Below are 13,943 nucleotides of genomic sequence, written 5' to 3' on the forward strand. Positions count from 1 at the left end.
AGAATGTTTGACTGAATGAGGTAGAGTCAAAGAACTGCAATCAAATGAGAAAAAATTATTCGAAATATGTCTGTGTAGAATTACAAGAAAATTTACGGCAATTCAATACAAAGGTTTTTTTAGAAAAGTGTAGGATGAATTTCCATGGGGTCAAACAAAGATCGGGGAAATGTCTATTACACGTTACTTCTGTACTAATTATTTGCGTGATGTGATGTAAAAAGAATTACGAATTAAAATGTAACAAAACATAAATTAATCACTAGTTTAACCACCAGAGAAACTGGACTTTTCGCACCATAAATTTATTTTAACAACCGGACCGTTGTGAAACGATTGCGGTAATCGAACAAACGCCGATCACGAAATAGTCACTTATCAACAGTCAACAGTATAACTATTAAACGTAGGGTGGGTGGGTCACGTGATAGCTGGTCGTATACAGCTTCATGCATTGTCATGCTTCCCTTTACTTCTACTATAATACCATTCCTGTACCAATACGAAGACCTCTGGTCTCAAAACAACATTTTTTTTCTTGAATTGCGGAACCCAACGTACAAAGATTACCGCTATATATGACCACAGTCCAAACGTTGTATTAGAATATTTAGAATATATAGTTTATTGCAATGAATTAGAACAACTAAATCGATCTGGTGCTTTAAATAGCTCATATTAAGATAGTATATAGTACTGGATATGATAGTGTTGACCACAAGTACAAACTCGCCGTTGCAGCATCGATTATTGGACAAGGAGTGGACTACGATTTATGAAAAGAGTTGTACCTGTTTGCAGACTTGAAACCCTTGAGGATTGGTAAACTTCTCTGAGATCTTTTATACAAAGCCCCCGTAACTAATGCAAAAATGCGAGATTTGAGTATAACACCCCCTCCACGTTTTAAAATAACGAATTAGTTATTATCTAGTTGGGGTTAGAAAAGGTTTAAATATTAGGCAGGGGAAGTCTTTTTGGCGGGGACTTTGTACAAAAGATCCCTTCTCTGTATCATATGGGTCTGCATAGATGGTTAACGGGTGCTGCGCTTTGCATCAATGTGTGAATTTACGTTCATATAAACTACGCGTATATTCATACAATGTTTATTCCGGTATCAACATTACCTTTCGATTTGGCACAGTCTCAAAATGGTACCAACAATCTACAGGCTCAGGTAATTCGAAAAATGTTTCGAAAATAAGATGCAAGCTTTTCGTTTGAATTCATGTCAGAACAAAAAAAAGTATTTTAAAGTCATTGGCGAAACTGCAATAGTTGAACGCACATTGTAAAGTGTTGTACTGTGGAATAATATTCTTCTATTGTTGATATTCTCTGATTTAGAAAATTTTTCAAATAAAATATAGAAAATAAATTATTACAGGGATAATATATTTTCAAACCTAAAAACAGAAACGACAAAGCGCCGTGGTAGGAAAATAGGAGAGCTATCTGTCGTCACTTCGAACATAGAAACGTCAAGATACGTAAAGCATCAGACTCTCACTTATTGGAATGAAATAATTAGGTGTAATGAAGCAATATCGCTAAATCCGTATTGACACAATACGCATGAAGCCACACAATAGTGCCGTTTCTTGAATCGACATCGAAGATTCAATAAAATAATTGTTCTTTCTAGTATGGTAAATACTAGTCGCACGTATAAGTTGCGTGACATTATAGCATTGTAAAGTCAAAGCTAGCCCCAAGTGTTTATTTCGTTTGGCATGATTCAGCGCATTCACCGTTACATCTTACAATGGAACCGGCAATATCAGTGAGTATTCGGTTTTGTTGCATATTTTGCTAACGGGGTATTGGTGAAGGTTTTCCTAAGTTTCTAAAAATCTGTGTTTCACTAAAACCACACTAATTTAATACAATTTCTTCTTTTAATGAATTAATGAAGTTTTTAATGCGAATAATGAATAATGTTTGGAATAACTAGAAAGCGTAATTTTCATATTGGATATGCTTCAAGAGATATCAGATTCAATACTCAAATTACTAAAGGTTATTCACCAGCTAGGCGCAGGAGTGATACGATAACCACCAAACCCCTTTTTTAACATCCTTGGAACGGAGTATTAAAGTTTCGGAATCGGATACCAATTTATCAACCTTCTAATAAACTGATGGGATTTGGATCTCCAATGCAGTATCAAGGTAGTTTACAGTAAATATAATGGCAGTATTTACGTTTTCACAGAACTCATGGTACGCTTCATTTGTGATCAACCTTTCTATCTTCAGTATTGGGCTTTCTACTACATATTCACTTGCGTGCTTGAACCCGTTGGTGCCAGTTATTCGGAAAATTTACAATGAGACTTATCACGTAAGTTATATTCGTAGTAAAGTATTTTCCATCCCAACCTGAATCAAGTTACGTGTATAATGCAAATAAAGTAAAAATGATTGTTTTCAGCCATCCTACGCCACATGGTAACGAAGACTAGAATAAACTCCTTATGTGCTCACGTATTTTATTTAGAGTAAGCATCATAGTCTATTTACATTACAATTCGTTCTTTGTATATGTACTATATATCAAAGATTCCTAAAGTGGGTTCAACCGAACCCTGGTGTTCCCTAACGAAACGTAAAGTAGCTTACTAGTTTTTATATATTTAATTTTTTGGTATTAGATAGTTTGTGTTTTTGGCGTCGTCGACACAACCAGGATGTCGATACTAAATACTTTTTTACTGAGCTTTATTCTACCCAAGACTCTGGGATAGGGGTCGTATTTGACGATTTCGTCGTTATTGAAGTAAGGGTCGTATTTTTATACTCGCTGGAGTCTTGTTTTCAAATAGCTCCGATTCGAAGTCGTTTTTTTCAAATGGCGTACTGGAGTCGAAGACGAGAAACTGAAGTTTGTCCTTTTTATAGCCGTCTTGCAAGCGGAGCAAGCAGTCCTTGATTATTAATTGCTCACAATTTTACATACCGGTGCCTATAATAGCCCACTCATAGACAGATTGGCGAAGTAGTGGATGACCAGCGGCCTATTCCAAAAAGATGATTAAAATTTCTCTCTATTCAAATATACATAAAATAGCATTAAACTTGGGACACATGCAGGATAGAGACTACGCAATCGATGGCGTCTCAATTGGGTTATGAATTTAGAACGTTTATACGTAGAAAAGTGGGAATCATTCCCCGCCTCGCTTCAGACGCGCATACTTAGAAAATTTTCGTCAGTTCAAAGTTCAAACAGTATCACATCGAAAAAAACTTGATGCAGTCCATCGAGGCTAAGAAGAAAATCGTCCTCCAACTCACTGTTCGTATGATTCCTTCACCTTTCTCACCTGCAACACGCGCATTGTGCTAATTCGCGTCAATTCCGAAGTTCAGACGGTTTCATCTAAAACGTGAACGATACTATTTCAAAATCGTTTCAAAACATTCAGCGCGTCGGAAAATGAGTGAAAAACTATGATAAGATATGGTTTGTTGACGACGGAAGGTTTTTTGTCTGATATATGATATGGTTTAGATTGTGAAAGAAGTAAACTTAATTCGTTTTGGAACAAAAGTCAAGTCCCAAAACAAAAGTCACGATGGCGTTTAGGTTGCTTAGGGAACCCGATGAAACTTACGAATCTCACTTTTTGAGCCTTGAGGTTAATCATGTGTCCTTAAAACCCAGATCACTAATCAAAATCATCTATCTTGTTGCTCCGGAGTGTGTTCTTTGCTGAACCAAAAAAAATAACAATAACCTGAAAGATATATTGGTTTTTGCCGGATTCGGGGTGTGGAAAACTGAATAGATCCTGGCCCCCCTCTACGCCACCCAAATATTTGATTAAAAGGCATTTAATTTTTTAAACTAACTGAGGGTTCCATGTTAACTTGAGTATTTTTGCAGGGCTCGAATGACAAATATGCATATGAAATGAACCTCCAATTAATGTTTCCAGATCAATAAATTTGATTAAAAAAAAGGCTTGCCTTATAAAATTGATAAATTATTCAAGTACTTTGTACCAAAAAATTCAACCAAATTGGATCGTATCCAAAGTTTTGTATATAGGCTCTGCCTGTTTTCATCCATAGCCCTGTGGGAGCGAACCCAAAAATGTTACTGTAGAACCAAAATCTGCACAGTAAATGTGTAGAAAATCAGGATTACAAGATACTTGAAAACTTTTGACGATTGTCTGTCACTGAGTTTACGGTGAGGTTCACTGCACTGATATATCGACGTTAGCAGAGTTCGCCCCCTATTGAAATAACGCACTTGGTGGCCATATTTGAAAATTATATTTAGACACCTTTCTGTGATTAGTAGTACTTTATGTAAAATTCGTATTAATGTTTACAGACCCGACACCAAGAAGATATTCCTGAGGACACGTGGACATTACTATTAACTTTGACAATGTCGATGCTTGTAGTCGGAGCTTTCTGTGGATCCTTAACCTTCAAATTTGTACTAAGCCATTTGACGCGTAAACAAATCATGGTTATCTCTCATATATGTAACATAACTGGATATGCAACTGTTGCAATTGGAGCAGGGATTTGGGGGTCGTACGAAGCTTTCATCGTTGGTCGTTTTATCAGTGGCATTTCGACTGGACTTGGTTTGAGTACGTAATTATTGAACATATAAAGTCTAACCTTATCATCTAAAGTCCTATTCATCAGAGTTGTAAAAGAATTAGGATTCTAGAGAATCCAAACAACTAATCAGCTTAAAAATAGTATGCATTCGAAGTGATGAAAATAAACCCCAAACCTCATATGACACAGTATATCATAATTATTTATATATTTTTTTTTTGTGTGCCTTTTAAGCAAATTTGTCGTTTTCTGATCTTTAACCTGGAGCTCAGTCCTATTTATACCCTGTTCTAAATAGTTCTTAACTTTATCAGGTTTGATTCCTCTTGTGGCAAACGAGTTATGTGTCTCACATCGACAGCAATTTTATGGAGGAGTTCTTGGTACAAGTTTTCAACTTGGTTCACCAATTGCTGTATTAATCGCCTGGCCAGAGGTAATATCACTTAACTTTCTTGCTCATGTCAGCATCGATATGTCACACATTTAATCAAATGTTAAGATTTCCAGTATTTTATACATTTGTCACATTAGTAATGGAGGTTCCGTAAGTTTGTTGTAATCTCGTGCAGATATATATATACTTGTGGTTGTCTCCAAAACGTCGTTTTCAATATGTATCATACTTGCCCCAATTGTAAGAATCATACTTGATATGAATACACTAACTTTCTACTGAAATGTGTATCTATCATTATCATAGCATTGAATTCCACTTTGTATGCTGCTTTAACAATTTACATTCCATAATATACATATACCCTGACTCAAAATAGAGAGACAGGTAAGAGGACAATTGTGAGGCCATCTATACTTTCAACCTCCAATTATCGTAATCTGGTTTGAATCTAATGTTATGAGACTATCTATTTGTTTATTGTCATTTTTTTATTGTTATCTTCTAAATGTGGCACCAAACAAATCCAAGTCCAAGAGTATTAAGTGTTACTTTATATTTTTATATCGAAGGTTTTAGGAACCGATGAATTGTGGATAGGTGTCATGTTGTTTGGAATGGTCTATTCAGCATTGTATTTAGTGTTTGCTTACTGGCTCACCGATACACCCTTGCAAATCTTAACAAGAGAAGGCGAGGAAAACGCGATGAAGATTCTAAGAAAGCTGCGGAAAGGGGACGGGGTATTATGATACGTTCTATTTTCGTGATATATTATATTTAATTTTTTTTTTAAATGTAAAATAAACTGGTTTACATCTCAGTGCGACAAACGAAAAACGTCTCATTAAATGCAAATTGCTTATCTGCATTTTGTAACAAAAGTTGAGTCATAGAGAAACAGTGAATACGATCAGAAAAATATGTTTTTTCGAACTTTTTTTAGTTCGAAATTAAAGCGGAGATGCACCTCCTCGTAAAAGATGTAGCAAAGAAAGGTGAAGCCAGTGCTATTGCTACCTTTGTGGAAGTGATGAAAAATTCCCAATACAGGTAAAGATAAATGCATATATACATATAAATGTATATTGTCGAAAAAACTAATGTTCGAATTATGTATTTATTTTGTCGTTTAGAAAGCATTTTATTGGAGTTGTTATACTATTTTCTTTTGTGATGGCCTGTGGATTGAACAACATTCTGTTTTATTCTAATTCAATATTTCTAAATGCTGGACTGGATGATATTGTCGTGACACCTGCAACTCTAGGAGTGCTGGCATTAGGACCCATATTTTCTGTGATTGGGGTGAGTTTTCTGAATACTTTTGATAGGCAGCTAACAACATTATGAGGATAAATTACTGATTTATGTTATAGAAAGAATTGAATAATTTTATCATAAAACCCACACGTCCGCTTAGTTTTTTGAAAATTTTGCCTCAGTTTCAAGTGCAATCCACATAGCAATCACGTTGTGGCGCATCGGCAAGCATCAATACTGATGCATTAAGAAATATTTCATTTTTTAATTCAATATTTTTGAGTGGCGCCACTTAGTTCTGATCTTAGTAGTAGCAATATATAAAGCCTGTAAAATATAATTTCACATGTCATAAATGTCCGGATGTTTAGCTGTAAACTGAAATATAATCTGAAATAAAATATTTTTACCACATAGATATATATTGTGAACTGTGGAGTCGAACCCAAATATCTTCTTATCATCGGAAGCCTCATTGCTGTTGTTGGAGATGCGTTCCTTACTGCATGTCTCGCGACATCTGACACAGTGCCTGGAATGTCAATTGCTGCGATCGCCGCCGTTTGTATCTTTTATATCGGGTAAATGTATACGTAAAAACATAATTTTCTAGTTTTGTAAAAATATCACTCGATGTTGCATGTAATTCACATGCAACATCAATCTACTGGGCTTCGTACTATGTTGAAATTTTCGTGACAGAGTTCAATGCTACTAAACCAACAGTTGTTCTTATCCTAGATTATGATAAGCTATTTGGAAATCAAAACTTGTTAAACCTTCCAATGAAACTGTTTGTATTCAATTTTTCGATAAATCATTACAGGTTTACGTTTATTAACTTAATTTGCTACATGATGAGCGGTGCTATAGCAATAGACAAAACGAGACCTGTTTGTACCAATGTAGGAGCGGCATCTCTGTGGTTTTTCGCTTGGTTTGTTGGATTCATGTCACCATATTTTGAGGTAAATCGCTCAGCATACGTCACTTTATTTGTCTAACTAAGATATTTTCAAGATGGGGAAGAAGCATATCAAATCGTAGCACATCCTTTCTATATTTTGATACTGCAATTTATTTCAAGGGAAATTCAGATTTTATTCGCAAACGCAATGTAGAAATTTTTAAATGTAGATTCCATATTGTTTAGCAAAATACCCCCTTTCCTTTGAACTATTTTTTATGTTACTGTCAATTACTATTACAGATATGGATCGGACCGTACGCATTCTTAGTGTGGATGGGATTCACCATCATTATACTGATTTATATTATATTCTTTGTGCCAACTATCGGAGGGAAAACATCGGATGAGATTCAAGAATATTACAAAGGCCGTAAACCAACAGATTTTTACGAAGAAAAATTTACATCTGTGCAGACCGCACTATAAATAATAAAGGCGATATGCAAATCATGTTCTCAAAAAACTGGATTATCGTAATTTTAATTTATAGATGATTTTTCTGTTTTAGTAATTATCAAACACTAAAGGCTTTTATTTTACGAGCCCGACACTTTGCACCAATAATCAGTATTAAACATTGAATCACAATTTGTGTCCATTCTTTTTTATATTTTATTGAATGTAATAAGATCGGGATGAAAGAATAAGGGGCACACTGCAGTTTCACCACCGATTCCTTTTATCTCGGTAGCAGCCTATAGTAAAGAATAGGGGTGGCCAACACATCGTCTGATGTTGAGAAAATTTGATGACATACCTCAAAAAATTGCCTTCAACCAGTTTCATGCAGGGCATGTTGTGGGTTTTGAAACAGGAATAATACAGTACTGCGCGCGCACAAAATACGATATAGGGAAAGGTTGAGACACTTTGTTTTCTTATGAATATTTTGAGCCGTTTATTCTGCACATTTATTTCACTTTGCGGGACTAATGCAGAGAGGGGTAGATTGAGTTTTCAAGAACTAAGAAATTCCCTTGCGACACACATCTTACCATCAAAATGCTTTGAAAAACGTTTGTCAAGTGTCCCCACTGTACCCAACTTGTGGGGCAAATTCGGACAGGCCCTGGGGCACAATGGGGCCTTCCGTTAAATTCAACGAAGTATACCCTTAAAATTAAGCATTAGCATTTGAAAAAAGAAGAGAATTCAAAATTGGAGATTTTTTATTTTTGAAATTAATGTCCAATCAAAATAATTCAGATTTTTTTCCAAAAAATTCTGTAAACAAATTAAATGACTCTGAATTTTAGATTATTTTTTATTTTTGAATATATTCCATATTGGTCCATGGGCCGAAAGATATTATGATATTACACAAAACCTAATACATCTCTAGCCCTCCAAGCACTTAATGGATCAAACACTACCGAGTTGTGCCCGGTGGAGCATGTCCCACTAAATTCCGGTCCATTGTTCCCCGTAAAAAACAAAAATATATTCTGACTGTCCCACAGCGAGATTAGGAAGGCACATCCACTTGCCAACGTTATGGATATTTTACAGTAGACTGAAGCTGAAAAACATCGGACGGTGGTTTGTCATGTTGGAAAGACTAAGGTAGATAAAAGAAAAAAAATGGAATGATGAAATTTTAGTTTCAACCCCCGAAAACCAATTTCACCTCATAGCTTGCGTCGCCCTACACGGCCATTGTCCGTTTGCGAGAACGTTGTAACTCACCGAAGGCCGGATTCAAACATCGAACCTCAGACCGGATTCCGTATATAGTACGAGTGTGAGAGCTGATTCTCCACTGTGCCCCATGTTCGACCGTGGCCCACCTTCCCCTATACACAGGGATTCTATACCGTCCTTATTTCTAAGGTTTGTCCTTATTTTTGGCTTATTTTAGCCTGCGTCCTTATTTTTGGCTTGCGCGTCCTTATTTTGTCTTATTTCGACTCTATAAATGAAGCTTTGTGTGGCTTGTCTTATCGCCAAAGCTTTATTGTGGCATCATAAAAGCAACACAATCTTATTTGGAACACAAAGAAGCAAGGCACAGATAGGCATGAAGCATTGTAAGTGTGGCGATCCTTGGGTTTTGTCGTGGTGGTGGTTATTTTAGCATAAATTTAAAAATGAGCAAACGTAGGAACGTTTTTCCTGAGTACGGGAAAGAATTGTGTCCCACTTGTCCCAACGGGTCAAGTGGGAAACGTAGTACAAGTGGGACACGTGGTACAGTGGCACACGTGGTGCAAGTGGGACAAGTGGTACGAGTGGGACAAGTGGGACACGTAGGACAAGTGGGACACGACATTTTGGAGACACCGCTAAATTTCTATGTATAACTATAGAATTGTACGTTTTCATCTTACGCTGAGTATCCCATACAACAACGAATGTGGATATAACGTCATTTTCTTGACTTATTGTGTCGATTTTCACTTTACTTGGGGCATTAGAATCACTATCGCCCCCCTTCCTCTTCACTCCAGAAGAGGTTGGCGATTCATCGCCGTTCATCTTTTAACACAAAACAGCTTTATCCGTGATAAACGGTCACACTCAAAAGAAAATTTGTACTGAATTTCAGTCAATTGCACTTATCATACAGCAAAATATACAGATCGGATATAAAGAAACGATCTCACCGTATTAATGTAGTGTTGTATCCAGTTCAATCCACGTAACAGAAGATAGTTGGTATCCAGGTTTATGCTCACGAAGACGTCCGCACTGCCCGACGTCGCGTTGTCGAGTGTGTGAAAATAAAGCGGTTATATCTTAATTAAAATAATTTATGTGATATGCCCAAAAAACGTCGGAAAACTTTACTTCGACTCTTTAAATGTTTTTAACCCAAATATAACATTCTTATTTTGTACAGTTGTTTCTATTTGTAGCTTTGTAGTTGAAATATATTGTTATTCGACGTAATATTCGTCAGATTGTAAAATCTACAAAAAAATGCAAATGTTTAAAAAATAGCTTCCCGCATGAAGTGATATATATAAATTATTTTTATATTTCGACTTCTGGAAAGTTTCATTTTGTTCAGCGAATCAGGATTAAATTTGAAATTGATTGCTCATTCACATTCATCATAAAAATACACATTTCATGCTTATCATAGTCTACGGACTTCTTGAGACAAAGTATAGCATTCTCTTGAAGCAGGCCATACATGTTATCTTAAGAAAGAAACAAACATGAAATAATGTGATTGATGAATATATGGAAATAACGGACCACGACTATATCAAACACTGCAGAATGTCGAAATTATAAATGAGAGTGCTTATTTGAATTTCATGCAACACAAATCATGCTTGAGTTAATTTGAGGCCCGTAGTAGCCTACATAGGAAATATCAGCAAATTAGTTAATATTTTGCTAAAATCCATTTTTGTTAGAATCATGTAAAATATAAATTTAAAACAATATTTTGGGTTTGCCCGATTGAGGTCTTATATTAGAGAGGAATATTGCAATGTAACAAAAAATAATGGACAAAAAAAACTCGAACAATGCGCATGCCATGCAAGGGTAAAGTGTGTAGATGGGATGAGAGAGAACCCCAATGCGCCATCTTGGTACGAATACTTCGGGAGCACCTTTTTGTTAAAAACAATTATTTCATAACTACATGGGTTAGTTTTGAATACATAGTAACATTGAATCTTCTTAAAATGTGAGGAATTCAATTTTAGTAGAATAAATAGTAGTTGATTTCACTTTTGAACAAGGCCATCTAAGACCGTCCACTGGTATCTAACAATGTGTAACGTGTTTTCTTTTGGAAGAACCGGAACCTTTCAGGTGCAGCATTGACTTTGGCCAAATTAATATATCCTTGTGGAGATAGAAGATATGCGTATGTGAAACCGAGATGTGCACCTTCATGTTATGCCAACATATTTGAGTCAAACATTTTGATCACTAGTACATCACACACCATTTCCTGCGTGCTTTGGTTGTACGTAGTAACGCGCACATTTTTGCGCACATGCATCAAATTCCACTTGTTTATTGAGCTTTATGATTTTAACGAGCTTTTGTGCATGATTTCATTCCATAGAATTTCTATGCTGTTCTAAAGAATACTAGTTTTAGCTTTTTCATTCATTCAAACCGCGTGTTGGAAGTAAGTTTTGCAACATTGCGTGTTGGTTTTAAACTGGTTTATGTACATCCATCACTTGACATCCTTAAATCGGCCAGTAAATCTTTAATACAAAAAGATCAGTATCATCTGCAATAAAAACAGCAGTACCTATACTCAAATGACAGTTGGGGGGTGGATACTTAGAGTATTTGCTCCGTCGTGTGCCTCTTACATTCTCACCAGTTTACATGAGTGCCAATTGGTATCGAAGCTCAGCCAGAGACAAAACGTTTCGGACGGCGGTTGGCGTGACGAAATATTTCCAAATATATTTTCTACAATAATATTATTTGATTGCCTATTACGGAACGTTACGCCTGATTAAGGCTATCACGAAAACAAGAATGAGAAAATTGCTACATTTTATAGTATATCCCTGGGAAAGAATGTAGTTTATTCTTATGTTCCATGCTAATGCTTTTCAAGCTACCAAAGACTCTCAACACTTTTGCTTCTTCTCTTCTATAAAAATACATTGTTATTATATATTCGCATTTCCATCTGTTTGTTCGTGCTCACAGATAGCCGATCAGTGGCCTCCAAGGAGGCCGGGGTCCCCTTTTAAGAAATTCTGTCATGAACTGAAAGAGGCGACCTTGCTTCTTTTGCCTGTTGTCATGCTGTCGCTCGAATTCAGCTACAACAAAATATTCACGAAAACGGGTTTTGAATTTTATGATTTCATTAATATTTTCGACAATGAATGATGTACGGGTGGTAAAGTGCCAAGTTATTCCAACAACATCATGATCATATTTCGCAACTTACAACCAATATTTTGTATGTAACTTTGTTTGACAAAGCCCCAAGAGATCTAACTATACAAATATCAAAAATGTGAGGCCAAAAAAGTTACCCTACAACATAGTCAAATGGACGACCCTGGCTTAGATGGACTAGTCCTTTTAGTAATGGTTTCAGAAATTTGAAGGAAAGTTTATTCTTACCGTGGTATAAGTGTCTATACTTAGTACGTCTTAGCAAGAAAATCTCCTAGAGTTAAAGCAATATAATTATAATGTGGGGTGATACCATTTGCTGCATTTCCCAATTATGGCAGCATCCGAAAACTTATTGGCCTTTCGAATGATCATTAAAAAAGAAAAATATATTTGGAGAAGTGATTGAATAAATATTAGAACTTCATCTGTCATTGTTTTCAAGAAGTATATTGGATTATAGAAACGTTGGTAAGTATCAAACTGCGTTGTTTCATAGATGGGAGGTTATTTTTTTTTATAAAAGTTTTGTAAAAAAACAGATGCAAACGTTCAACCAAACTCAGAGAGATTTGAAGATAAATGGAGAGATCACTGACCAAATTAGAACTATGCCACAGGGGCATGGCGAGATATACGAATTTGAAGAAAAATCCACTCCGAGATAATCGAATTTTCCGATCGGCTTCCAACCGTATCGAAGTCACTGCTTTATTGTTATTTCAGATTTCTGTAGTCGTCTTAGTTTATAAAATTTAGTTTTCAAAACTTCATTGTAAGCGGAAAAGAACATACATCAATGTAGCATCAATTTCCCGTGTGGCATACTGTGGTCAACATGCTGCGACTCCTTTTGGTGTATGCACCTTCGAAAAGAAAATCGCCGTGACAACACAAATCGTTAGATGTGACCAATTGGATTGCAATGTCAAAAGGCCTTATTGCATTGCCAATAGATCGGTATAGTCATACTAATTCACTTATGGCGAAATTAAATTTAAATCCGGTTTTATCATTAATTTTTATCACCGAAATGATAGTTTGTTCTTATGCATTAATTCGTAACCTGGCGGGTCACCGAAAAAAATATGGTGGGTCACTCTGTGACCGGTGGGTCAGCGGTTCTCCATCTCTGGCCTAGGGAAATGATGCACGTACCGGTATCTTCAGCGTATAGGTTACCGTATATTGGGCCGTGAGACAAGACGCCTCAAAATGAGTTTCGTAGCGCATATCTGGTAGCCCTAACTATATAAATTCTTCAGTTTTGTATGAAAATGATCATACTTAACGAATTAAAGCTTGCTCCCACTAACAAAAGTTGCTCATTTTGCATGGAAAAGTCAAGAAACTCAAATTAATACAGTATGTACATAACATAGTGAACAGAAATATTACAATCAGTCTTTTTTTAATTTATGTGTTTGTGTATTTGAAACAAAGGCAATATTATTTATAGAAACAGGACTTCCGACACTAACAGATGTCTTAGAAAACACAAATAAAAAATATTTAAATTAACTTCAATATCTAATTCACTTTCTTCTGAATTGCTTTCGAAATCCTCATTCTCGAAAATCGACTTTTTCTCTACAAGTGTACTGTTTTTTGCAGTTGATACAAAAACAAAATACTGTGCAATTTAGGTTGTTTTTGGCACACGTGAATAAATTATTTTGATATTTTTCTTACACTTGCAGTCTGCCAACTCAAGAACAAATTTGGGGGCTGGAAGTAGATCGATCAATTTACCAGCAAAATGCCATCATCAAGAAATCACTCACCCATGCCATGACCAATAGGTGGGGGAATAATTGGCTTTGGTTCTAGGCAACAGTGATGAATTCCTGCCCGGAAATTTGCCGCCAGAAATGCTTCTTCAGTGAA

The 13,943-nt window shown here is 35.9% G+C and overlaps 1 protein-coding gene across 1 annotated transcript; it reads left to right on the forward strand.

Moving 5' to 3' along the window:
* The first annotated feature begins 1,664 nt into the window (after positions 1-1,664).
* On the forward strand, positions 1,665-7,770 carry LOC120332626 (solute carrier family 2, facilitated glucose transporter member 5-like). The gene is made up of 10 exons (XM_039399920.2): positions 1,665-1,786; positions 2,219-2,347; positions 4,349-4,616; positions 4,905-5,026; positions 5,560-5,730; positions 5,934-6,040; positions 6,124-6,295; positions 6,668-6,831; positions 7,077-7,218; positions 7,461-7,770. Exons 1-10 carry the CDS (start codon positions 1,769-1,771, stop codon positions 7,644-7,646), a joined length of 1,479 nt encoding a protein of 492 aa, XP_039255854.2. The 5' UTR covers positions 1,665-1,768; the 3' UTR covers positions 7,647-7,770.
* The last annotated feature ends 6,173 nt before the right edge of the window (positions 7,771-13,943 follow it).

Source organism: Styela clava, chromosome 13 (assembly GCF_964204865.1).
Source record: "Styela clava chromosome 13, kaStyClav1.hap1.2, whole genome shotgun sequence".
NCBI classification, from domain to species: Eukaryota; Metazoa; Chordata; class Ascidiacea; order Stolidobranchia; family Styelidae; genus Styela; species Styela clava.